Source organism: Saimiri boliviensis, chromosome 1, assembly GCF_048565385.1.
Source record: "Saimiri boliviensis isolate mSaiBol1 chromosome 1, mSaiBol1.pri, whole genome shotgun sequence".
Taxonomy (NCBI): Eukaryota; Metazoa; Chordata; class Mammalia; order Primates; family Cebidae; genus Saimiri; species Saimiri boliviensis.
Window position 1 is genome coordinate 128,726,792 of NC_133449.1, and position 26,037 is coordinate 128,752,828.

General features: G+C 36.5%; 1 protein-coding gene across 9 annotated transcripts in view; it reads right to left on the minus strand.

The window, feature by feature from the left end:
- Positions 1-26,037, minus strand: part of TSGA10 (testis specific 10) — a 140,719-nt gene that overhangs the window by 105,064 nt on the left and 9,618 nt on the right. For 6 of the 9 annotated variants that reach the window (XM_074403983.1, XM_074403997.1, XM_074403968.1 and 3 more), the window contains 4 exons: positions 17,815-18,030; positions 4,012-4,077; positions 2,868-3,035; positions 2,292-2,450 (listed from right to left, as the gene is read on the minus strand). In XM_074403983.1, coding sequence (XP_074260084.1) covers positions 2,292-2,450; positions 2,868-3,035; positions 4,012-4,077; positions 17,815-18,030 — 609 coding nt within the window. Of the gene's footprint in view, positions 1-2,291; positions 2,451-2,867; positions 3,036-4,011; positions 4,078-17,814; positions 18,031-18,602; positions 18,664-26,037 lie in introns of those variants that run through there. The other 3 variants (XM_074403994.1, XM_074403972.1, XM_074403999.1) reach the window with 2 other exon arrangements.

A 26,037-nucleotide genomic window follows, 5' to 3' on the forward strand; every position in this document is an offset into this window, starting at 1 on the left:
TCAAAGGTTCCCTCTGCCTCTTGAATATTATATATTGACTCTTCTGCTCTTCTATGTACAGCTTTCTCATTCAGAGACTTCATCCACTCTGAATGCTCAAAACTCACCTCTAAGCAGATGACTTCCAAAGCTACCTATTTAACTCTTGCCTCTCTCTACTCCAGGCCCACATTTCTTACTGCCTGATGGCAATTATCATCTGAATGTGCTACCATCATCTTACTGTATCTGTCTGAAAACAAACTCACATCTCTTCCTTCAAACCACCAATGACTCTTCTATTTCTCCTTTTACTACCACAATGCTGAGTCATTCAAGACAGAATTTTAGTAATTGCCATTCAATCCTCCTTCTTCCTAAAATCAAATCACGTCAAATCTTTCTTCACAGTGTCTTTTGCATCTGTCCCTATATTTATTTCCATTGAAAGCACCCTTGCTTAGTTCCTTAATGCCTTATATGTACACTACTGTAACAGTCTTCTAAGGAGGAGTCCATGGTCTCACTCTCCTCTAATTCTCTCAAAGGAGAAATTATTATATAAAAAGATAATATAGAAGGATTATGTGAGAAATAAAAAATTGCCACAAGGTTAAAATTGTAAAAATACTACTTTGGTCATATTTTTCCTGCCTTAAATAAAAAAAAAAAAAAGATTGCTGCTTACAAAGCAAAATACAAACTCCATGTAAGTCCCACAGAACAGGCTCCACCATTTAGTCCAGAAGTCGGCAAACTATATATAACTCACAGGCCATCTCTATCCTGCCTCCTGATTTCGTAAGTTTGTAAGTGGAGAAATATTTTTGCATTTTTAAATGGCTGGGGAAAATATCAAAAGAATATTTTATAACAAGTAAAAATAATGTGAAATTCAAATTTCAGTATCCATAAAGTTTTACTGTAATACAGTCAAAGTTATTCATTCATGTATTATCCAAAGTTGCTTTCACCCTACAACAATCGTGCTTAATAGTCACAACAGAGACCCCATGGCCGGCAAAGCAGAAAGTATTTTTTGTCTGGGTGTTACAGAAAAAGTATATTGATTCCTGCTCTAGTGCAATCTACCTTTCAAGTCTTAGCTCTCTCCTACTCCACTGACACATACCCTCTATTCTAGTCTTAAACCAATTTATTTATCTGTTGATTTTCCTGCCTTTGTTCTTTGCCTCATACCATTCCTTTAGTCTGGAATGTTCCTTTTAGCCCCTTTTAGGATAATAGAAACTTCACTGGTTTTTCAGGGCTCAAACTTCGTATCTTCAAACAAAGATTTCCTTGATCACCGTATCTAAAAATGCCCACTTCTTTTGTTTCTTACAATATATTCTAGACTACTTTAGTAATAAAAATCAATAAATACAGGCTGGGTGCGGTGGCTCAAGCCTGTAATCCCAGCACTTTGGGAGGCCGAGGCGGATGGATCACAAGGTCAAGAGATCGAAACCATCCTGGTCAACATGGTGAAACCCCGTCTCTAATAAAAAAAAAAAATACAAAAAAAAATTAGCTGGGCATGGTCGGCATGTAATCCCAGCTACTCAGGAGCCTGAGGCAGGACAATTGCCTGAACCCAGGAGGCGGAGGTTGCGGTGAGCCAAGATCGCGCCATTGCACTCCAGCCTGGGTAACAAGAGCGAAACTCCACCTCAAAAAAAAAAAGAAAAAAAAATCAATAAATACAATATACTTTATCTTCCCAACTAGACTGTAAATTCACAGAAAAACATGGTCAGCATCTTATCATTTTTCTATTCCTTAGAGTAGTAAGCCTAGAGCCCTGTATACAGTAGCAATAATTCATTAAAAACTTGTGATACTTTTAAAAGAAGTTATATGGATGATTTATACGATTTAATACTTGTTAGATAAAGAAGCTATTTGATTAATAAAACCTATAAAATTTTAAGCTAGAAAGCAGAGATAAACTACACACTTATTTTATTCTCGAAAGTTAAGTTCCCAAAGTGATAAGGTGTGGTGAGTTTTTGAACTCACCACACCCTATCATGTAATGCTTTCTCCGTATCTTATTCCAAAAATAAGACTATTCTTATGCATGTGTGTGATCTTTTTTTGGTTATGGGGACAACAAATGTGTGTACTCACATACCTCCTGTATTGGAAATGTATTACATTTCTTTAAGAATATCTTAAAAACATATAATTCCCAAATGTCGGACTAATTTGATTGGCAGGTTTAAGCACTCTCATAGATCTCAAAGAAGAATTACATACCTCTAGAATTCAATGTTATTACTTATATAATTTGTTTATTATAAGTTTACCTGTTCATAAAGAAGGAAGGTCTTGTCTCTCTCAGATGTAAGAACCTTGACATTACCCTGAATTTCTGCCAAATGGCGCTCATATTTTTCCAGCATGCATTTAAGTTCTTCACGATCTCTGGTTGTTGTCTTCAAAAGTTCTACATCACAGTTTGTACCCTACAATTAAGTAAGGAATTTGAAATTCTTCTTTGATATATAGTATTGATAGAAAGGTGCTGATATAGAAAGGTACACTGACAGAAAGGTGCACTGATGGCAATGCACGATTTCTATTTAAGAAAACAAGACTACATAATGAAGGGAAATTATAAAAAATAAGCTTAAAAACCACACCTTTTTAAAAGTTTCATCCCAAATTTGTCTGATTACCACCCAAGCACTACTTATGCTGAGGATAAAGAACCAGTATCAGCAGTCTACTGTGCCATCGAAGAGATCTCTGTCCCTCAACCCCTTTGATATAGCAATTCACACCAAATCAAAATGAATTATTTCCAGATTAGGTAAAACAAAGAATAAAAGCTAGTGTCTGAGCAACAAACTCCAAAATATTTGTAAGTTTCTAAAACCTACCCGGGCAGTTGGTGACAGGCGTCTTGGACTTTTAGACCTACTTCTCATCATCTTTCTTAAATTTTGAGCTTCACTCTTATAGTAATCTCTGTCTGCTTCCAAAGTCTTGACAAAGGAATCAAGTCTAGAAGGAGATTTATTTTGTGCTTTTTCCGTCTCTAAAATTATCTTGCCAAGGAAGAAAAAATTAGGCCATTATTTCAAGCTAAACTATAGCATCATTTTCTAAGTAAAATTGAATACAAATAGGATCCTTAAGAACATTTAATTTGGTATTTTTAAAATAGAACATTAAAAAAATTATATAGCCATAATTTTTAAAAAGCACTTAAGTTATCTTCCTTTTTCAGCATTTCTGAGTATGCTACATTTTAACTAAAAGCACCCACCCTTAAATTTGCTCAATAATTTTGGACAAAAAAATGGTAAAGATATTTTAGAAAGGCCAGAAATGTCCACAGGCCTAGCAAACATCCTACAAATGGAATGGATTTGCTTTAGACAAACACATGCTATTATTAAAGCATCTGTTATAGCATGAAAGTTTTGTCTAATATTGTTTGATGAATGAATAAATTAAGTGAAGGCTGGATATTCCATATTTGTAAGCATTCCCACGAATTTCCATTCACTTTAATATAGTTAGAAACACTTCTTTGACATTTACTTAACAATACTTTATTGGGAGAAAATTATAGATATAATTACAAACAGATGGTTTTAAATATTTTAAATAACATTAAAATGTTTAAACAGAGCACTTTCCATTTCACATTGTTAGATAAATAAAACATTGTTTGGAATTATGTAACAAAGTGTATAGCTTAAAAATATTTATTACTAAAGGGGATAAAAGTTAATGTGTAAACAAATATACTTTATATTTTGAGAATTATTCAGTCATTTTAAATCAATTAACAGATACAGACATTAATAAAGCCAACCAAAAGTTGTCCTCTGCCTCTAGGAAAAAAAAGAATAGTGATGAAAGAAGCAAAAAAAGTCACTCTTACAGATGTGTCCCTAGCAGCTGGTGCAGATTTTAGAAAACAAACATTTTATTGCTCACAAAAAGATACAATTTTTTATACTTTACTGATCAAATAATAATTCCTCAACATATATTTATGAAAAATATACTTACAGATTTAAGTCTTTTTATTGTATCTTCCAATACTATAATATTATTTTGCTGGCAAATGAGTTCAATCTGAAGAAAAAGTTTAAAAAAGTATTTAAAGATGCTTAAACCAATTGGGGAAAGAACATAAAAAAAAAAAAGAAACCATTCAAATTAAAAACATGGAGACAATGAATATTTTAAAGAAGAAATAACCTATCTCTTATGTTTAGCTACCTTCAATGGTAAAAGATAAAATATGATTTACCCAGGATGAAATAATGGCAATTCCCTTAAATTACCCAAAGTTTTGTATAAAATGTTAATTGGTAATGTTTTACCAAATTATTCCCCATAAACTGGAAAATATTAATACTAATTATAATTCTGAAGATAATAGGAAAGCAATAAAAGAATGACTAGAATAAAATAAGTTGACCCAAATTATCCCATTCAGGAAGATTGCTTCCTCTTCTGAACTCATTTAATAGCTTAGTTCAATTTAGGCCACAAAATACTTTTCAAATCAACTTATGACAGTGAACATACAAAGTTTCATAGGATAGCTACCTATAGTCATATATTTAGCATATGACTACATTACATATTCTATAGGACAATTACTAAGTTTTTATTCAAAGTAGTAAATTTCTTTGCCAATAGAATATTCACTTAATATATTTTGCAGTTCATCAACCTTTCCCTCATTATTCTAAACTTCATCCTGATCTTGCCTACATTTTAAATTTGAATTTTCTGGAATTATTATACTTCATTTGCTCTTTAGACCAAAGTTCTCTTGCATGATTTTTCTAACAGTCATATTTTAAAGTTTATGAAATATTAAGGTGTGCTATTATTTGGAACATTTTTCTCATAAGTAAAATACTTAGGAATAGAATATGACCTATGTACAGTTTGGATAACTTTATAGTTTTGAATAGACAATTTTCAATGTTTTAATACATACTGCTAAGTAGACACTAAAAAGACATGGTTCTACTTTGAATGTGTTAAGATTTCCACATTAAGTATAAAAATTCACTCTGCAAAACAGAATATCTAGTATGACACATTCTTATAAAAAATAAATTTATACCCAGACATCCGACATATAAACATAACCAATAATACATAAACTGAAGATTATGTCTAGGTATAACAAGGTATCATTAGGGTAGATGTCATTTTCTTCATTTACTTTTCTATATGGACTAAAATTTTACATAATAAACATGTATTAATTTTACAAAGATAAAAAAAATGTTGATTCCACTCTGAAAAACAAAATAACTGGCCCAAATGAAAAACTGCTAACCCAGTGTTTTCATTTACTTAACAATTAATGAATGCCTACTACATGCCTGACATTGTGTTATGTGCTGGGTAAAGCAATGAATAAAATAGACAAAAATCTCTGCCCTCATGGAGTTTACATTCTAGCTAAAAAAAAAAAAAAAGATAATAGTTTAAATATATGTTAGTGATTGCACCCCTCAAAAAATAATATAACAAGCATTTGCATTCTAGGTACTTGAGGTAAGTAAACAAAATAAAGATTTCTGCCTTTGGGGAATCTTACATTCCAGCTAGAATCAACAATAATAAACCTAACAAATAAACTATATAGTATGCTAGAAAAAGAAGAGCAGAGTTAAGGATACTGGGAATATTTATGTAGGAACAGGTTGGAATTTTACATAGGGTGGTCAAGAAGTCCTCATTGAAAGGTGACCTTTGACCAAAAACTTAAGAGGAAAGGAAGTCAAACGTGAAAATTTGGGAGAACACCACTGCAGGCAAAAGTTACAACTATAGCAAAGGTCCTAAGGCAAAAGAATGTCTGGTAGGTTCTATGTATGGAGACGGGCATGGCTGGAACATAGTGAGGAAAGGAGAAAGGAACAGCAAAGTGCTACAGAGAAAAATAAAGCATGGGAGAAAGATAGGGAGTGTGTGCAGAAAATGGGGAGGATGGGAGTGGGGGACAAAAAAAGACTTTACACAATGTCTTCCACACAGCAGGCTCTGAAATTTTTTTATTGAATCACATAAAAAATTAACAATAATAAGGACTATCAGAGATTCAGTACAATGATATAGCCCCTATGTCCATTAAAAATATAAATTGTATGAAGAAACTAATAATGGTAAAATTGTAATTCTGCTTCACATTTCAAAATATCATGTTCAATTATCTGGTAAACACCATAGTAATGCATGAATGATAACTCAAGAAGAGAGAATCAACAGAGGCATATAGTTGAGGTGGTTTTAATGTACATCCACAAATTCTAATACTCCTTCCTTCAAAAGCTGGAGCTTAATTTCCCTCCCCTAGAGTGTGGGTTATACTTATTGACTCACTTTTAAAGATGAGAATATGGAGGAACTGACGAGATATAACTTTTGAGACTGGGTCATACTAAGCACTGCAGATCCTCCTTATTATCTCTTGGATTGTTGGCTGGGAGAGAGGGTGGAGGGAGAACAAGCTTCCACAAAGAATACATGGAGCAACCCTAGAGACAGATCTACCTGGCAAGGAACAGGCCTGCTTCCAATAGACAAAAGCCATCTGAGTGAGCCACCTCAGAAGTAAATCCTCCAGTAGCAGTCAAGCCATGCTGTGGCCATTATCTTTTTTGTCTTCTGAGACTGAGTCTCAATTTGTCACCCAGGCTGGAGTGCAGTGGTGTGATCTCTGCTCACTGCAACCTCTGCCTCCCGGGATAAAGCAATTATCCTGCCTTAGCCTCCCAGATAGCTGGGATTACAGGTGCCCTCCACCATGCCCGGCTAATTTTTTGTATTTTTAGTAGAGACAGGGTTTCATCATATTGGCCAGGCTGGTCTTGAACTCCTGACCTGAAGTGATCTGCCCACCTCAGCCTTCCAAAGTACTGGAATTTCAGGAGTAAGCTACCAGCCCTGGCCATTATCTTGATTACAATTTCCTGAGAAATAGTGAACCAGAACAACCCAGCTAGGCCACTCTTGAATTCCCAACCCAAAAGCCTGTGAGATACCAATATTTGTTGTTCGAAGCTATTAAGATTTCGAAGTAATTTATTACATAGCAATAGCCAATAGTTAATAATGAAAACATTTTAATGAAGTAAATGATGAAAGTTACTATTGACCTTTAAAAATAAGACTAAAAGTAAATAACTCTCAGTGAATACATTTAATACTATCTCAATTCCAGACAAACTAACAGTACCCTTAGCCTCAGACTCTACCTCTGTATATCTAGAGTATAATCTCAAACACTAAAAACCCATTCTTTTCTCAGCAACCAAATTAGAAATCTCATTTCAAGTGCTACCCCACAATTAGGCAAGGAATCTCTCCCCCATAAATATAAACCTAAAATGCATTCTTAGGATGATGACAACACTCATTGAAGTTCATATCCCCAGTGTTGGTTATGCACCTTTCTATTCTATTCCCTATTCTACTCTGGGACATTCACTGAGGTTGGTGATTTCCTCATTTCAGGGCATTCTACCATCCCAAAGGCCTTATTTCCATTTTGTTCTCTCTTTATTAAGTTTCCCATGTTTTCCCTGTGTCAGCAATGGTATCTCCACTCCAAGACTGCTGCTTACCTCTTTTTTACCCAATAGCTTTCCAATTCTCAAAAACACTCAGCATTCCACATTATTTATGGATATCTATTTCTAAATACTCTGCTATGCTCAGCAAAATTCCATCTGTAAATTTAATACAGTTTTAGGTAAATCCTAGCTCTCATATTTTAGATGTTTTCCATTCCCCAAATTCTCCCTTTTGATAGCAGAGAATCTACCTACTCTCTCTAGAAGATAAACCCTAACAACCCTTTAAAAGTGATGACTTCTAAACAAGGCTTGGTTTCCCTCAGTCTGGAAAGGAATGCAGTTAATTTTTAATCTGAAGACAAAAACAAGGAAGACATAAAATTCTTCAATTTTGATAATTTTTTTTTTTGAGACTGAGTCTCACTCTTTTACCCAGGCTGGAGCGTGACACGATCTCGGCTCACTGCAACCTCTGCCTCTTTATTCTTGTGTCTCAGCCTCCCATGTAGTTGGGATTACAGGTGTATGACACTATGCCTGGCTATTTTTTTGTATGTCAGTAGAGTCTGGGTTTTGTCATGTTCACTAGGCTGGTCTTGAACTCCTGACCTCAAGCAATCCACCACCTGGGCCTGCCAAAGTGCTGGGAATATAGGCATAAACCACCATGCCTTGCCCAATTTTGATAATTGTTAAGACAGATTGAGCTCAATTTATGATTAAAATGCAAATGAAGGATAATTAGTCTTTAAAAAAATAACAATACATTCTACCTGAAGTAGCATTAAAAAAATAAGTTAAAAAAATTTTTAAAGAAGTTAACAATTCAAAGGTGCATTGAAAAATGTTTAAAATATTCAAGCTACTTTTCAATATCCTTCAAATACTTTAACAGCATTCATTTGAAGATAAATAATTCAAAAGTCAAAACCAAACCATTCTTATCTAGGATTTCAAGTACTTCTAAGGACCTGTTTCAGACAACATAGTTAGAGAAGACTGTATCCTCAAAGTAATAAACTCATGTATTTAAATACTGCATTACTATGGCCAGGCACGGTGGCTCACGCCTGTAATCTCAGCACTCTGGGAGGTCAAGACCAGCAGATCACTTCAGGTCAGGAGTCCGAGACCAGCCTGTACAACATGCTGAAACCCTGTCTCTACTAAAAATATGAAAATTAGCTGGGCATGGTGGCGGGTGCTTGTAATGCCAGCTACTCATGAGATTGAGGCAGGAAATTGCTTCAGGAGGTAGAGGTTGCAGTGAGCCGAGATCATGCCACTGCACTCCAGCCTGGGTAACAGAGGGAAACTCTGTCTCACCACCAACAAAAAAAAGTTGTATTATTTGACTTTCCACTGATTTGAATTTATCCTTTAAAGGTCTAAATGAGAGGTTACTGCATAAAAATACATACACTCCTAGAGTTCAACAATTGGACTCAAATTTCAAATTACTCTAACAATGCCTTCAGTAACATTCTCATTCCGATCATTTACTGAATTGTTTTATTACACGTTACAGGAGTCTTGTTATATTAAAATAATATTTAAGAAATAACATGTAGGCTGTGCAAGGTGGCTCACACCTGTAATCCCAGCACTTTGGGAGGCCAAGGCAGGTAGATCACAAGAGATCGAGACCATCCTGGCCAACATGATAAAACCCTGTCTCTACTAAAAATACAAAAAATAGGACTTCCACCAAGATGGCTGAATAGGAACAGCTCCGGAGCGCAGTTCCCAGCGAGAGCGATGCAGAAGGCAAGTGATTTCCACATTTCCAACTGAGGTACCAGGTTCATCTCAATGGGACTGGTTGGACAGTGAGTGTAGCCCAAGGAGGGCAAACCAAGGCAAGGTGGGGCACTACCTCACCCGGGAGGTGCAGCAGGCTGGAGGGCCCTTCCTCCTACCCAGTGGAGGCCATCAGGGACATTTCCGGCCACTCCACAGCTCCCGTTCAGATGCTGTACTTCTTCCGCACCTTTGGAGCCCACAGATCAGGAGATCCCCACATACCAACAGGCACCATGGGTTTCCAGGGCAAATCTAGGCGGCCAATTCAGCCAGGGCTGTGAGTTCCCAACACAAATCTGAGCAGCAGTTTTGACTGGCACCTAGAGTGCCTGCAAGACAAAATTGCCCATACCTCTAAGAGAAAGGGGGCTGAAGGTGGGGAGCCAGAAGATGTGGCCCCGTGGGTCCCATCCCCACCGAGACCAGCAAACTGAAACCCACTGGCTTGAAATTTTCACAGCTAGCATTGCAGTTTGAGCTGAACCCTGGACGGTCTAGCTCAGTGTGGGGAGGGGTGTCCGCCATTACTGAAGCAACTCTAATCTTACCTATGTAAACAAAAGCTCAAAGAAGTTTACAGAGCAGCTGGGGGTAGCCCACAGCAGCTCAACAACACCTCTGCAAGCATACTGTGACTAGACTCCCTCCTTGCTGGAGAGGGAATCTCTGAAAAAGGCAGCAGCCCATCAGGGACTTAAAAATAAAGCCACAGCTTCCTGGAACAGAGCACCTGGGAAAAGGAGTCATTTTGAGTTCTGCTGCAACAGACTTAAATGTCCCTGCCCAGCAGCTCTGAAGGGAGAAACGGAGCTCCCAGCACAACACTTGAGCTCTAACAAGGAACAGACTGACTCTTCAAGAGGCTCCCTGATCTCTGTATATCCAAAGAGTCACCACATACAGGAGAGCTCTGGTTGACATCTGGCAGGTAACTCTTCTGGGATGAAGCTACCACAGGAAGGAAAAGGCAGCAATCCTTGCTGTTCTGCAGCCCCTGCAGGTGATTCCCAGGCAAGCAGGGTCTGGAGTGGACCTCCAGCAGTCCTGCAGCAGAAAGGCCTATTAGAAGGAAAACTAAAAAAAAAAAAAAAAAAAAAAAAAAAAACAGAAAGAGTCTCAACATCAACAAAAAAGAAGTCCACTCGGAGACCCCATCCAAAAATCACCAACTTCAAAGATCAAAGGTAGATAAATCCATGAAGATGGAAAGAAACCAGCGCAAAAAGGATGAAAACACCAAAAACCAGAATGTCTTTCCTTCTCCAAGGATCACAACTCCTCACCAGCACAGGAACAAAACTGGATGGCGAATGAGTTTGATGAATTGACAGAAGCAGGCTTCAGAAGGTGAGTAATAACAGACTTTTCTGAGCTAAAGGAACATGTTCTAACCCAATGCCAAGAAATCTAAAAACCTTGAAAAAAGGTTAAACAAATGCTAACTAGAATAACTAGCTTAGAGAACAACATAAATTAATGATGAAGCTGAAAAAACAGCACAAGAACTTTGTGACGCATACACAAGTTTCAATAGCCAAATCAGTCAAGCAGAAGAAAGGATGTCAGAGATTGAAGATCAACTCAATGAAACAAAACAAGAAGGCAAGACTGGAGAAAAAACAGAGAAAAGAAATAAACAAAGCCTCCAAGAAATATGGGATTATATGAAAAGACCTAATCTACGTTTGACTGGTGTACCTGAATGTGACAGAGAGAATGAATCCAAACTGGAAAATACTCTTCAGGATATTATCTAGAACTTTCACAACCTAGCAAGGCAGGCCAATATTCAAATCCAGGAAATACAGAGAACACCACAGAGATGCTCCTCAAGAAGAGCAACACCAAGACACATAATCATCAGATTCCCCAGGATTGAAATGAATGAAAAAATACTAAGGGCAGCCAGAAAGAAAGGTCGGGTAACCCATAAAGGGAAGCCCATCAGACTCATAGCAGGTCTCTCAGCAGAAACCCTACAAGCCAGAAGAGAGAGGGGGCCAAAATTCAACATCCTTAAAGAAAAGAACTTTCAACCTAGAATTTCACATCCAGCCAAACTAAGCTTCATAAGCCAAGGAAAAATAAAATCCTTTATGGACAAGCAATTGCTGAGAGATTTCGTCACCACCAGGACTGCCTTACAAGGGCTACTGAGCTCCTGAAAGCAGCACAAAACATGGGATACAACAACCAGTACAAGCCACTGCAAATATATAGCCAATGGTAAAGACCATCAACACGATGAAGAAACTGTGTCAACTAACGGGCAAAACCAGGTAGTATCAAAATGGCAGGATCAAATTCACACATAACAATATTATCCATAAATGTAAAAGGACTAAATGCCCCAATCAGAAGACACAGATTGGCAAATAGGATAAAAAATGAAGACCCATCAGTGTGCTGTGATTCAGGAGACCCATCTCACGTCCAAAGACACACATAGACTCAAAATAAAGGAATGAAGGAAGATTTGCCAAGCAAATGGAGAGCAAAAAAAAGCAGGAGTTGCAATCCTAGTCTCTGATAAAATGGACTTTAAACCAACAAAGATACAAGAGGGCATTACATAATGATAAAGAGATCAATGCCACAAGAAGAGCTAACTATCCGAAATATATATGCACCCAATACAGGAGCACCCAGTTATATAAAGCAAGTTCATAATGACCTACAAAGAGACAGACTCCAGCACAATAATAGTGGGAGAATTTAACACCCCACTGTCAATATAAGACAGATCAAGGAGACAGAAAATTAACAAGGATATCCAGGATGTGAACTCAGATCTGGACCAAACAGACCTAATAGACATCTACAGAACTCTCCACCCCAAATCCACAGAATACACATTCTTCTCAGTACCACATTGCATTTACTCTAAAATTGATCACATAATTAGAAGGAAATCACTCCTCAGCAAATGCAAAAGAATGGAAATCTAACAACCAGTCTCCCAGACCACAGTGCAATCAAATTAGAACTCAGGATTAAGAAACTCACTCAAAACCACACAACTATATGGAAACTGAACAACCTGCTCCTGAATGACTACTGGATAAATAATGAAATGAAGGCAGAAATAAAGATGTTCTTCAAAACCAACAAGAATGAAGACACAACATACCAAAATCTCTGGGACACATTTAAAGCAGTGTCTAGAGGAAAATTTATAGTACTAAATGTCCTCATGAGAAGTCAGGAAAGATCTAAAATCGACACCTTATCATCAAAATTAAAAGAACTGAGGAGCAAGATCAAACAAATTCAAAAGCTAGCAGAAGACAAGAAATAACTAAGATCAGCACAAAACTGAAGCAGATAGAGACACAAAAAACCCTTCAAAAAAATCAATAAATCAAAGAGCTGGTTTTCTGAAAATGTCAACAAAATAGCCCGATAGCCAGACTAACAAAAAAGAAAAGAAAGAATAGAATAGATGCAATAAAAATGATAAAGGGGATATCATTACCGATTCCACAGAAATACAAACTAACATCAGAGATTATTACAAACAACTCTATGCAACATGAACCGGTAAATCTAGAAGAAATGGATAAATTCCTGGAAACTTACACCCTTCCAAGTCTAAAACAGGAAGAAGCTGAATCCCTGAAGAGACCAATAACAAGGTCTAAAGTTGAGGCAGCAATTAATAGCCTACCAACCAAAAAAAGTCAAGGTCCAGAGGGGTTCACAGCCAAATTCTACCAGACATACAAAGAGGAGCTGGTACCATTCCTTCTGAAACTATTCCGAACAATACAAAAAGAGGAAGAATCCCTAACTCATTTTATGAGACCAACATCATCCTGATACCAAAACCTGGGAGAGACATAACTAAAAAAGAAAATTTCAGACCAATATCCATGATGATCATTGATGTAAAAATCTTCAATAAAATACAGGCAAACCAAATGCAACAGTACATCAAAAAGCTTATTCATCATCATCAAGTAGGCTTCATTCCGAGGATGCAAGGTTGGTTCAACATATGCAAATCTATAAATGTAATCCATCAAATAAACAGAACCAAAGACAAAAACCACATGATAATCTCAATAGATGCAGAGAAGGCCTCTGACAAAATTCAACAACGCTTTATGCTAAAAAGTCTCAATAAACTAGGTATCAATAAAATGTATCACAAAATAATAAAAGCTATCTATGACAAACCCACAGCCTTATCATACTGAATGGGTAAAAACCGGAAGCATTCCCTTTGAAAACACACTAGACAAGGGTGCCCTCTCTCACCATTCCTATTCAACATAGTATTGGAAGTTCTAGCCAGAGCAATCAGGCAAGGAAAAGAAATAAAACGTATTCAGTTAGGAAAAGAGGAAGTCAAATTGTCTCTATTTGCAGATGACATGATTGTATATTTAGAAGACCCCATCATCTCAGCTCAAAATCTCCTGAAGCTGATAAGCAACTTCAGCAAAGTCTCAGGATACAAAATCAGTGTGCAAAAATCACAAGCATTCCTATACATCAATAACAGAAAAACAGAGCCAAATCATGAGCAAACTCCCACTCACACCTGCCACAGGAATACAACTAACAAGGGATGTGAAGAATCTCTTCAAGGAGAACTACAAACCACTGCTCAAGGAAATAACAGAGGACACAAATAGATGGGAAAACATTCCATGCTCATGGTTTAAAAAAATCAGTATCATGAAAATGGCCATATTGCCCAAAGTAATTTATAGAGTTAATGCTATCCCCATCAAGCTACAACTGATCTTCTTCACAGAACTGGAAAAAATTTCATTTGAAACCAAAAAAGAGCCTGCATAGCTAAGACAATCAAGCAAAAAGAACAAAGCTGGAGGCATCACCACCTTAAACTTCATTTGAAACCAAAAAAGAGCCTGCATAGCCAAGACAATCAAGCAAAAAGAACAAAGCTGGAGGCATCACACTACCTGACTTCAAACTATACTACAAGGCTACAGTAATCAAAACAGCATGGTACTGATACCAAAACAGAGATACAGACCAATGGAACAAAACAGAGGCCTCAAAAGTAACACTACACACCTACAACCATCTGATCTTTGACAAACCGAAGAAAAATGAGCAATGGGGAAAGGATTACTTGTTTAATAAATAGTGTTGGGAAAACTGCCTAGCAACGTGCAGAAAGCTGAAACTGGACCCATTCCTTACACCTTACACTAAAATTAACTCCAGATGGATTAAAGATTTAAACATAAGACCTAATACTATAAAATCCCTAGAAGAAAACCTAGGCAAAACCATTTAGGACATAGGCATAGGCAAGGACTTCATGACTAAAACACCAAAAGCAATGGCAACAAAAGCCAAAATAGACAAATGGGATCTAATTAAACTAAAGGGCTTTTGCACAACAAAGAAACAATCATCAGAGTGAACTGGCAACCAACAGAATGGAAAAAATTTTTGGCAAGCTACCAATCTGACAAAGGGCTAATATCCAGAATCGACAAAGAACTAAAACAGACTTACAAGAAAAAAACAAACAAGATCATCAAAAAGCAGGCAAAAGGATATGAACAGGTAGTTTTCAAAAGAAGATATCTATGTGGCCAACAAACACATGAAAAAATGCTCATTGTCCATGGGGAGAAATCCAGATAGAGGTGAAGGGGAAAAAGGCAGCAAATCACACTGCCACATGGGTACTTATGCAACAATCTTGCATGTTCTTCACATGTACCCCAAAACCTAAAATGCAATAAAAAAATGCTCATTGTCACTGATCATTAGAGAAATGCAAATCAAAACCACAATGAGATATCACCTCATGCCAGTTAGAATGCAATCATTAAAAAATCTGGAGACAACAGATGCTGGAGAGGATGTGGAGAAATAGGAACACTTTTACACTGTTGGTGGGAGTGTAAATTAGTTCAACCATTGTGGAAGACAGTGTGGTGATTCCTCAAGGATCTAGAAATAGAAATATCATTTGACCCAGCAATCCCATTACTGGGTATATACCCAAAGGGTTACAAATTGTTCTATTATAAAGACACATGCACACATATGCTCACTGCAGCACTGTTTACAATAGCAAAGACTTGGAACCAACCCAAATACCCATCAATGATAGACCGGATAGAGAATATGTGGCACATGGAATACTATGCAGCCATAAAAAAGAATGAGTTCATGTCCTTTGCAGGGACATGGATGAAGCTGGAAACCATCATTTTCAACACACTGACACAAGAACAGAAAACCAAATACTGAATGTTCTCACTCATAAGTGGGAGTTGAACAATAAGAATACATGGACACATGGAGGGAGGGAAGGGAACATAACACACTGGGGTCTGTTAAGGGGTGGGGTGCTGGGGGGGGATAGCAGGGGGTGGGGAGTTTGGGGAGAGATAACATTAGGAGAAATACCTAATAATGTAGGTGATGGCAGGGTGGAGGCAGTAAACCACCATGGCATGTGTGTATCTATGTAACAATCCTGCAAGATCTGCACATGTATCCCAAAACTTAAAGTATAATAAAAAACAAAAGAGGAAAATATAAAAATACTTTTAAAAAAATAGCTAGGTGTGGTGGCATGTGCCTGTAGTTCCAGCTACTCGGGAGGCTGAGGCAGGAGAATTGCTTGAACCCAGAAGGTGGAGGTTCCAGTGAGCCAAGATTGAGCCACTGCACTCCAACCTGGCGAAAGAGCGAGACTCCATCAAAAAGAAGAAAAGAAAATAAAGGAAGGGAAAAGCAAAGCAAAGAAATAACATGTAGTAACAATTAGCTTTGGGAAATTATTACAGAAACAATTTACTAATTTGGTGATTAATAAAATCAAGACAAGTAAGCATGTTAACACGTTATCATTTTAGAAGTCAACAGGTTGTTTTTTGGCCTTTAAATATGCTCTATCTCGCTTATAAGCCATTAGGCAGCAATGAGAAGTGAAATTGTCATTTTATAATTGTATGTAAATCTCTAGTTTCTAAGTTTCATAACAGAGTACTCAAACAAGAAATAAAATGTTGATTAAAAGATCACAAAGCTACAGTAACTAAAACAATGTGGTGCTGGCACAGGAAAATGCAAATTGATCAATGAAAACAAATAGTCCAGAAATATACATAGTTAACAGATATCTTAGAATTTAATACCTGTTAAAATGATACTTCAAATCAGTAGAGAAAGAAAGGACTAGACCCTATCTCCTATTAGAACAAAAAGAAACTCTGCCAGTATTAAAAGTAGCAAAACTTAAAAAACTATTAAAAGAAAACTTTAGAAAGTATATCTGTAATTCTTGAGGTGAAAAAAACCTTCCTGAACGAGAACCAAAACTCAGAAATCAGTAAGAAAAAAAAAAAGGATTGGCAAATTTTAAAATTTTAGTTTAAAAAAAAACACTTAAAATTGACTTCCTGATACATAATAATTGGACATATTTATGTGGTACATGTGATATTTTAATACATGCATACAATGTATAATGATCAAATTAGGGTAATGGGAATATCCATTACCTTACAGATTTCTTTGTTCTGAGAATATTCCAAATCTTCTCTTTTAGCTATTTTGAAATATGCAATAAATTGTTAACAACCGTCACCCATGCTATCAAAGACTAGTATTTATACCCTCTCTCTAACTGTATTTTTGTACCAATTAACCAGTCTCTCTTCATCCTCTCCTGCCTGCTTCCTTTTAGCCTCTGGTAACCATCAATCTATGCTCTATCTCCATGAGATCGATTTCTTCATATTCCACATATGAGTGAGAACATGCAATATTTGTCTTCCTGTGTCTGGCTTATTTCACTTAACATAATGTCCTCCAGGCTCATTAATGTTGCTGCAATGACAGAGTTTTATCCTTATTTATGGCTGAATGACATTCTACTGCATATATATACATCATTTTCTTTATTCACTCATAGGTTAATGGACACTTAGATTGATTCATATCTTAGCTGTTGTTAATAGTGCTGCCATAAACATGAAAGTACAGATTCCTCTGTGACATACTGATTTCCTTTCTTTTGGATGTATACTCGGCTGTGGGATTGCTGGATCATATGGCAGTTCTGCTTTTAGTTTGGTAAAAACTATTTTTCAAAGGGTATTCAAATCAGTCATATATGTGAAAATAGATGAAAATAAATCTATTAGTTTATAAATATCTCTGCGGAGTAGAGAGGAACTGGGAAGGGGAAATTGCATTCGGATCACAGAGTATTTCTGTTGCTTTGAATTTTTTTTGCAATGACTACACATTACTTACAAAATGTTTTGAGTAAAATTTTTTAAAAGAAGTAAAATGTGAGAAACAATTCAATCCTTAGAACATATAAATATACATACTGTCAAATCTAAAAAGCTCCCAAATTATACAAATGAGAATGCTACTTTTTCCATTGTATTTAATAATTACGTGATATTTAAAGTAGAATTAAAATCCTGATCAGTGGTAAATCTGGTACCTTGGCTTCTTCAAGTTCCTTGTTGGCGGTATCCACCACAAAATTTTTCTCTTTTTGGAGTTGCTCTGCAAGTTGGTCAATTTTAATCAGTTCTTTACAAAGATGCTCATTGTGGCTGGTTAAATCATTTACTTGACTGCTTACCACTTCCTTACTATCCAAGAGTTTCCTAACATATTCTTCCAAGCCATGATTTGTCTGTTTGAGATCTTCAATCTGTTATGATTAGAAAGAAAATAATAACTATGTGACTGCAATTAGGAAGGGAGATTTGCTTCCCTGCCAAGGAAACTTAACTGTATACCTTTTTGTGCCTTATGAATTTTGTACCATGTGAATGTTCTACTTTTTTGAAAAAATATGTTAAATAAAAATTTTAAATTTTATAGCGATGTCTTTCAACTTATAGTTTCTTTTAAAAAGAACTTGTTGTTGATTTTTAACCAGTCTATTAGAAAAATGGCCAAATATTCATATCTGCAATAAAGAAACTTCAATACTTTTGAAATTAGTTTTACTACCATTAAGAGTTCTTTATAATTAAATTTCCAATTATTGTTATTAAAATATATTAACTCTTTTAAGCCAGGCATGGTGACTCATACCTGTAATCCCAGCATTTTGGCAGGCTGAGGTGGGCAGATCACCTGAGGTCAGGAGTTTGAAACCAGCCTGGCTAACATGGTGAAACCCCATCTCTACCAAAAATACAAAAATCAGCTGGGTATGGTGGCATGCACCTGTAGTCCCAACTACTAGGGAGGCTGAGGCACAAGAATTGCTTGAACCTGAGAGGCAGAGGTTACAGTGAGCCCAAATCCTGCCACAGCACTCCAGCCAGGGTGACAGAGCAAGACTCCATCTAAAAAAAAAAAAAAAAAAAAAAAGTACATACATATATATGTATATATATATTATTAACTCTTTTTTAAAAAGTCCATTTGAATGTATCAGTAACTTACTTGACTAAGCTAAATACCAAATCAATCAAGTATTTGCTGCCTAATGTGGAGGACCACAGCTTTCCTTCCCAGCCCACTATCAAACCATCAATGGATGAAGAAAAGGGCCTTTTCTATCACGAAGGTATCCAAATGCCTTTAAAGGAAAAAAAAAAAAATTAGACCTATTGACCAATGATTATGTCAGGAACTGTATTAAATTCCAAAGATATAAAGATAGGTTAGATACCTGCCCTCAAGGAATCTGTTATTTATTTGAGGAAATACAAATATAATATGTTAAGTACAATAACAAAAATAATTATGAGGTAAAGTTGTGGTACAAATACTTTTCCATAGTACTTGTCTCTCATTGTGTATTTAACAAATATTTATTGAGCACCTACTGTGTTTAAGATACTGTGTTGGTATGCTGTAGCAGATGCAAAAACAAAACAAAACAAAACAAAAACCATACTCACACACAGAAGTTTCAGTCTGTAAGGAGCATCTGAAACTGCAAATCCCTGACCTCTTAGTTCTAGCATTATTCTTGCCCTGAGGTTGCCCTTTTCAAATAGCTACAGAGGTATCATCTTCCAAACCATCAAAATAAACAGCTGTCTTCAAAAAACTTTGTAAGTTGTCACTACGTAAAAAATATCCTAAAAGTCATGAATTGGCTGGGCGCCGTGGCTCACGCCTGTAATCCCAACACTTTGAGAGGCCACGGCGGGTAGATCACAAGGTCAGAACAGTCTGGTCAAGATGGTAAAACCCCATCTCTACTGAAAATACAAAATTCAGCCTGGCATGTAATCTCAACTACTCAGGACGCCAAGGCAGGGAATTGATTGAACCCGGGAGGTGGAGATTGCAGTGAACCAAGATTGTGCCACTGCACTCCAGTCTGGACAACAGAACAAGACTCTGTCTCAAAAAAAAAAAAAAAAAAAAAAAAGTCATGAATCATTTTTAAAATGCGAAAATGCCATTTACTTGTATGCAGTAAACAGCACATCAAGAAGCATAATTAGGGGCCGGGCGCGGTGGCTCAAGCCTGTAATCCCAGCACTTTGGGAGGCCGAGGCGGGTGGACCACGAGGTTGAGAGATCGAGACCATACTGGTCAACATGGTGAAACCCCGTCTCTACTAAAAATACAAAAAATTAGCTGGGCATGGTGGTTCGTGCCTGTAATCCCAGCTACTCAGGAGGCTGAGGCAGGAGAACTGCCTGAACCCAGGAGGTGGAGGTTGCGGTGAGCCGAGATCGCGCCACTGCACTCCAGCCTGGGTAACAAGAGGGAAACTCCGTCTCAAAAAAAAAAAAAAAAAAGCATAATTAAAGTTGTTATTTTAATCCAGTATCTCCTACTCTCTTCTTCTCTCTTGGCCTTTTCCCATCTACTCTTAAAAATTCTTTGAAAATGCAAATTTGAGGTCATTCCTATAATCTTTTGTTGCCTCATGACATTAAGAATAAAATTTTTTAAATGCCATTTATGATCGCAACTCTACTTACCTGTCTGGCCTAACTTCCCACCACCAGACACACTATAAAAAACAATCTCATTAAAAACTTATTTTAGGGGACTTACTGAAATGCACACATTTGAAATTGAAAGGTTATCACAGAACCCTCTGAGAATCTTCAAGAAAAACCCTGCTTAGGCTTCAATTTCAGGGAAATATATGCCTTTTTTTGGATACCTGGTTCGTTCTTACCCTAATGCTCATTAATTATTTAACTAATATTTCCATTTGTCTTTGCCTTTAGAAATTTTAAAGCTAAATCTAAAGCCCACCTCTAGCAACTTGTACTGAAACTATGTACAATGATGTTTGTTGTCATCGCAGGCCATCACCGTTTCCTTATTTTATCCTACCCTTATTATTTCAGTTACCTTCTTTTAAAACAAGCTATAGTATGTGAAGCAAACGCATAAAGTCCAAGTTATGTTTTTCACCTTTGTTCATGGCTTCTCCTATGCCATGTTTCTCAGCAACAAGAGCACACTAAAAATGTCTGTTAACTTCCCATGCACCAGGAGATGTTAAATGCTTCTCCTTTCCAGTATGTATGCCCATAAAGCCTTTTATATAAGTTTATCTCAATATTTTATAAGATGCATTAAAATCATTTATTTCCCTTTCCCTTCCACTAAATTCTAAACAACTTAAAGGGCTGTATGTCTCATTTATGTATCAATGTATCACTCATTTCTACATCATTTATTATGTATCTCACATAATCCTCAAATTTTTAAGCAAATAAATTATCAGTAATATAAATGAACACTCCCCTCACTTCTCTCATGAAACTCTACTTTTACTCAATTCCAAGACAAAAGAACTTTAGAAGAGGCAGTCTAGAGCAATACAAAGGATGTGGGCTTTGGACTTCGGCAGAGTTAGGTTTAAATCCTGTTGTAGTTCTTTACCAGTTATGTAACTGGGCAATTTACCCTATTTTCGTGATCCTAGGAAATGCATCTGACTCCAGAAAAAAAAAAAAAAAAAAATGGGAGTCTCGCGAGTTTCTTCTGTTAAATGGACAGAATGCCTACAATTTGCAGAATTGTCATTAGACATTATATAAGAGCTCAAGTACAATTTCCAGTGTAAGTACTCAGTATTTTTTTTAATTTTTAAGTAACAGGAAGCAAATGTAGTACAGAGAAGTCTCATACATCCTTTACTCATTTTCCACTTACAGTTGGGTCATAAACAACATAGTCAGTATCGAACCCAGATATACCATGTGCGTGGTGTTCTATATCATTTTTCTGAAACTTGCAGATCTCTATAACTACCACCTCAAGATGCAGAACTGTTCCATTACCACAAGACTAATCTCTTGCTGCTCCTTTATGTTCTCATTCCCCACCTCAATTCTTAGCAACCAATGCGTACAATTTTGTCATTTTGAGAACATTATCTAAATAAAGGCATACAGCATGTAATCTTTTAAGATTTTTTTTTTCACTCAGCACAACATCCTTTAGATCCACCCAAGTTGTTATCTGAATCAAATAGGTTCATTCGTATTTATCGCTAAATAATATATGGAATGCCACATTTTAGGTTGTTTACAGTTTGGGAATATAACAAAGCTACTATGAACAACTGAGTAGGATGTAAGTTTTGTGTAGATACAAGTTTTCATTTCTCTGCAACAAATGCCCAGGAGTGCAACTGCTGGGTTATATAGTAAATGTATGCTTAGTCTTACCAAAAAGTACCAAATTATTTTCCAGACTGGCTATACCATTTCATATTCTTATGAAATGAATGGAATGAATGGGTGATCCAGTTTCTCCTCATCCTTGCCGGCATTTGGTATTTTCACTATTTTTTATTTTAGTCATTCCTAGAACTGTATTATTTCATCATGGCCTTAATGTGCATTCCCCTGGTGTTTACAGAGGCTGAACATCTTTTTCTATACCACACATCCTTCTGTGAAGTTATCTCTTCATGTCTTTTGCTCATTTTCTAATTGAATTTTTTTATTATTAAATTTTAAGAGTTCTTCATTTGATACAACAGATATGAATCCTTTAGCAAATGTATGGTTTGCAGCTTGTCTTTTCATCATCTTAGCAGGGTTTTCTGCAAAGCAAAAACTTTTTTTTTTTTTTTTAAACAGAGTGTCATTTTTATCCAGGATGGAGTGCAGTGGTGCAATCTCAGCTCACTGCAACCTCTGCCTCCTGGGTTCACATGATCCACCCAACTCAGCCTTTTGAGTAGCTGGGACTGCAGGCATGCACCACCATGCCTAGCTAATTTCTGTCATATTTAGTAGAGATGGGGTCTTGCCATGTTGGTCAGGCTGGTCTTAAACTCCTGGCCTCATGTGATCTACCCGCCTACCAAAGTGTGTGGGTTACAGCCATGAGCCACCACAGCTGGACAAAAACTTCAATTTTGATTAAGTCCGTATTAGCAATTTCTCCTTTTATGAGTCATACTTTTGGTATCATATCTAAGAACGCTCCACCCAAGTCTAACATCCTGCAAATTTTCTCCTATGTTACCTCCTAAAAGACTCAGTCTTATGTTTTACATTTAAATCTGTGGTCCATTAGTTAATTTTTTATGCTGTGTGAGGTTTACGTGGAGGGTAACTGTTTTCCCTGTATCTAATTGTTCCACCACCACTTGTTGAAGACTGTCTTATACTGGGAGCGGCGGCTCACGCCTGTAATCCTAGCACTTTGGGAGGCGAGGTGGGCAGATCACGAGGTCAGGAGATCGAGACCATCCTGGCCAACACGGTGAAATCCTGTCTCTACTAAAATGCAAAAAAAAAAAAAAAAAAAATTAGTCGGACATGGTGATGCACGCCTGTAGTCCCAGCTACTCGGGAGGCTGAGGCAGAGGAACTGCTTGAACCCAGGAGGCAGAGGTTGCAGTGAGCTGAGATCACACCACTGCACACCAGCCTGGCAACAGACCAAGACTCTGTCTCAAAAAATAAATAAATAAATAAATAAATATAAAAAAAATAAAAACAAGAAAAGACTATCTTCCGTTGAACTGCATCTTGATCTCCGTCAAAAAATCATTTGGCTGTACTTGTACAGGACTATCTGCAGATTCTCCGTTCGGTACCATTCATGTATGTATCTATCCCTCCATCAACATCACAGTCTTGATTACTGCAGTACTAAGTGTTGAAATAATGGAGAGTTTTGTTTTTGCTGCCTTCCTGTGGATTACCCCAACATTTTTTTAGAATTCTGTGTTGATTTATAGTGTTTTTGTGTGTAACTCTTGTTTGATCTTTTTCTACTGGTTGTCCTAGGCATTACGTTATATATACATATCTTATCATAGCCTATATTTTAACAGTTCAAGTTAAAGTACAGAAACTTTACCTCTTTTAGATCCCTTTACTCTCCCTATCAATAAAATAATTGTCTTAAATATTTCCTCTACATGCATTTAGAACCACATTCAACAGTTAAATATAATTCTGAAAACTTAAAAAAAAATTTGGCTGGGAGTAGTGGCTCAAGTCTGTAATCTCAGGACTCTGGGAGGCTAAGGCAGGTGGATCACTTGAGTCTGGAAGTTCGAGACAGCCTGGGAAACATGGCGAAACCCAAACTCTACAAAAAAATGCAAAAATCAGCCCAGAATAGATGTGTATGCCTGCAGTCCCAGCTACTTGAAAGGCTGAGGCAGGAGGACTGCTTGAGCCCAGGAGGCCAAGGCTGCAGTAAGCAGAGATCATACTACTGTATGACAGCATGAGTGATGAAGCAAGATCCTGTCTCCAAAAAAAGAAAATCTATTTCATTTACCTATATTTTTTGCTCTACATATTGTTCTTCCTACTACTCCAAGATTACTTCTTTTATCATTTCCTTTCTGGTTCGAAAAATTCTTTTAGCTATTCTTTCAGCTGGCAACACATTATCTTAATTTTCCTTTGTCTGAGAGTGTCTTTACTTTCCCTTCATCCTTCAAGGCTACTTTCTCTGGATATAAAATTCTGGGTTGACAGCTTTGTTTGTTTGTTTCTAGCACTTGAAAAATGTTGTGCCACTTTCTTACCTTCAATCTTTCAGATGAAAAATATCTGTTGGCACTTGAATTGGTGTTCCTCTATAGACAATGCATGGTTTCTTTTGGGATTTTTTTTTTTTAGCTTACTTTTCAAAAGTCTAATTATGAAGTGTCTTGGCATGGATTTTTTTTTTTTTTTTTTGGTGACCCCTGTTAGATATTCACTCACCTTCTTTAATCTGCTTTATGTCTTTGTGCCAAATTTGTGGGATATTCAGCCATTATCTCTTCAAATATTTTTTCAGTACCACCTTCTCTCACTTTTTTGTCGAACAGTTTTACCTGTCTCTGAAGCTCTACTCACATTTTTGTCAATTTATTTTCTCTCTGATGCTCACATCAGGTAATTATTTTTCTATTCTCATATTCATTGATTCATTTCTCTCCTCCATTCTATTGAGAACACTGAGTTTTTATTCTCAGTTACTCCATTTTTAAAACTTGTTTTGTCATAAAATATATATACATAATTTTCACTTTAAGTATATAATTCAGTGGCATTAAGTATATTCACAATGTTGTACAATCACTACTATCTATTTAAAGAATTTTTTCATTCCCTTCAACCAAAAAACTCAGTATTGATTAAACAATAATTCTATCTCCTTGAATTTGCCTATCATACGTATAGGCAGAATCAAACATTAGTTGTCTTCCCATGTCTGGCTTATTGTACTTAACATAATGTTTCTGAGGTTCATTCATTTTGCAGCATTTATCAGAATGTGATTCCTTTTTGTAAGCACATACCATATTTTGTTTATCCATTCATTTGTTGATAGACATTTGGGTTTTTTCTACCTCTTGGCTATTGTAAGTAATGCTGCTATGAACATTTATATATAAGTATCTACTGGAGTCTATGTTTTCAATTCTTTAGGGTGTATACCTGGGAGTGGAATTGCTGGATCATACGGTTAGTCTGTCTTTAAAATTTTGAGAAACTATCAAAAGATTTTTCACCATGGTGACACCATTTTACATTCCCATCAGCAATGCACAAGTTTTCCAGTTTCTTCACATCCTCACCAACACTTGTTATTTTCCATTATAACAACCATCCTAATGGGGATGAAGTGGTATCTCATGGTTTTGATTTGCATTTCTATAATGGTTGGTGATGTTGAGCATCTTTTTCATGTATTTATTGACATTTGTATATCTTCTTTGGAGAAACGTCTGTTCAAGTCCTTTGCCCATTTTTGAATCACAGTTTTTTGGGGAAAAGGGGCTAGTTGTAGAAGTCCTTTGTATATTCTGGATATTAAGCCCTTTTCAGATAGGTAATTTAGAAATATTTGCTCTCATGTAGTCAATAGACTAAGTTTTTAGAGTAGTTTTAGGCTTACAAAAAATTGATTAGGAAGTACTAAGAGTTCCCACATACTCCTCTCTCCCTCAACACATAGTTTCCTCTATTATTTACATTTTGTATTAATGTGGTATATGTGTCACAATTGATGAAACAATATAGTTACACTATTAATAACTAATGTCTATAGTTCACATTAGGATTCACTCTTGGTGTTATTCATTCTGTAAGTTTTGACATACATAGGGTCACACGTATCCACTACTAGTGTATCATACAGAATAGTTTCACTGCCCCAAAAATCCTGTGCTCCACCTATTCATCCCCTCTCCCTCCAATTCCTGGTAACTACTGCTCTTTTTATGGTTTCTATAGTTGTATAATCTTCAAG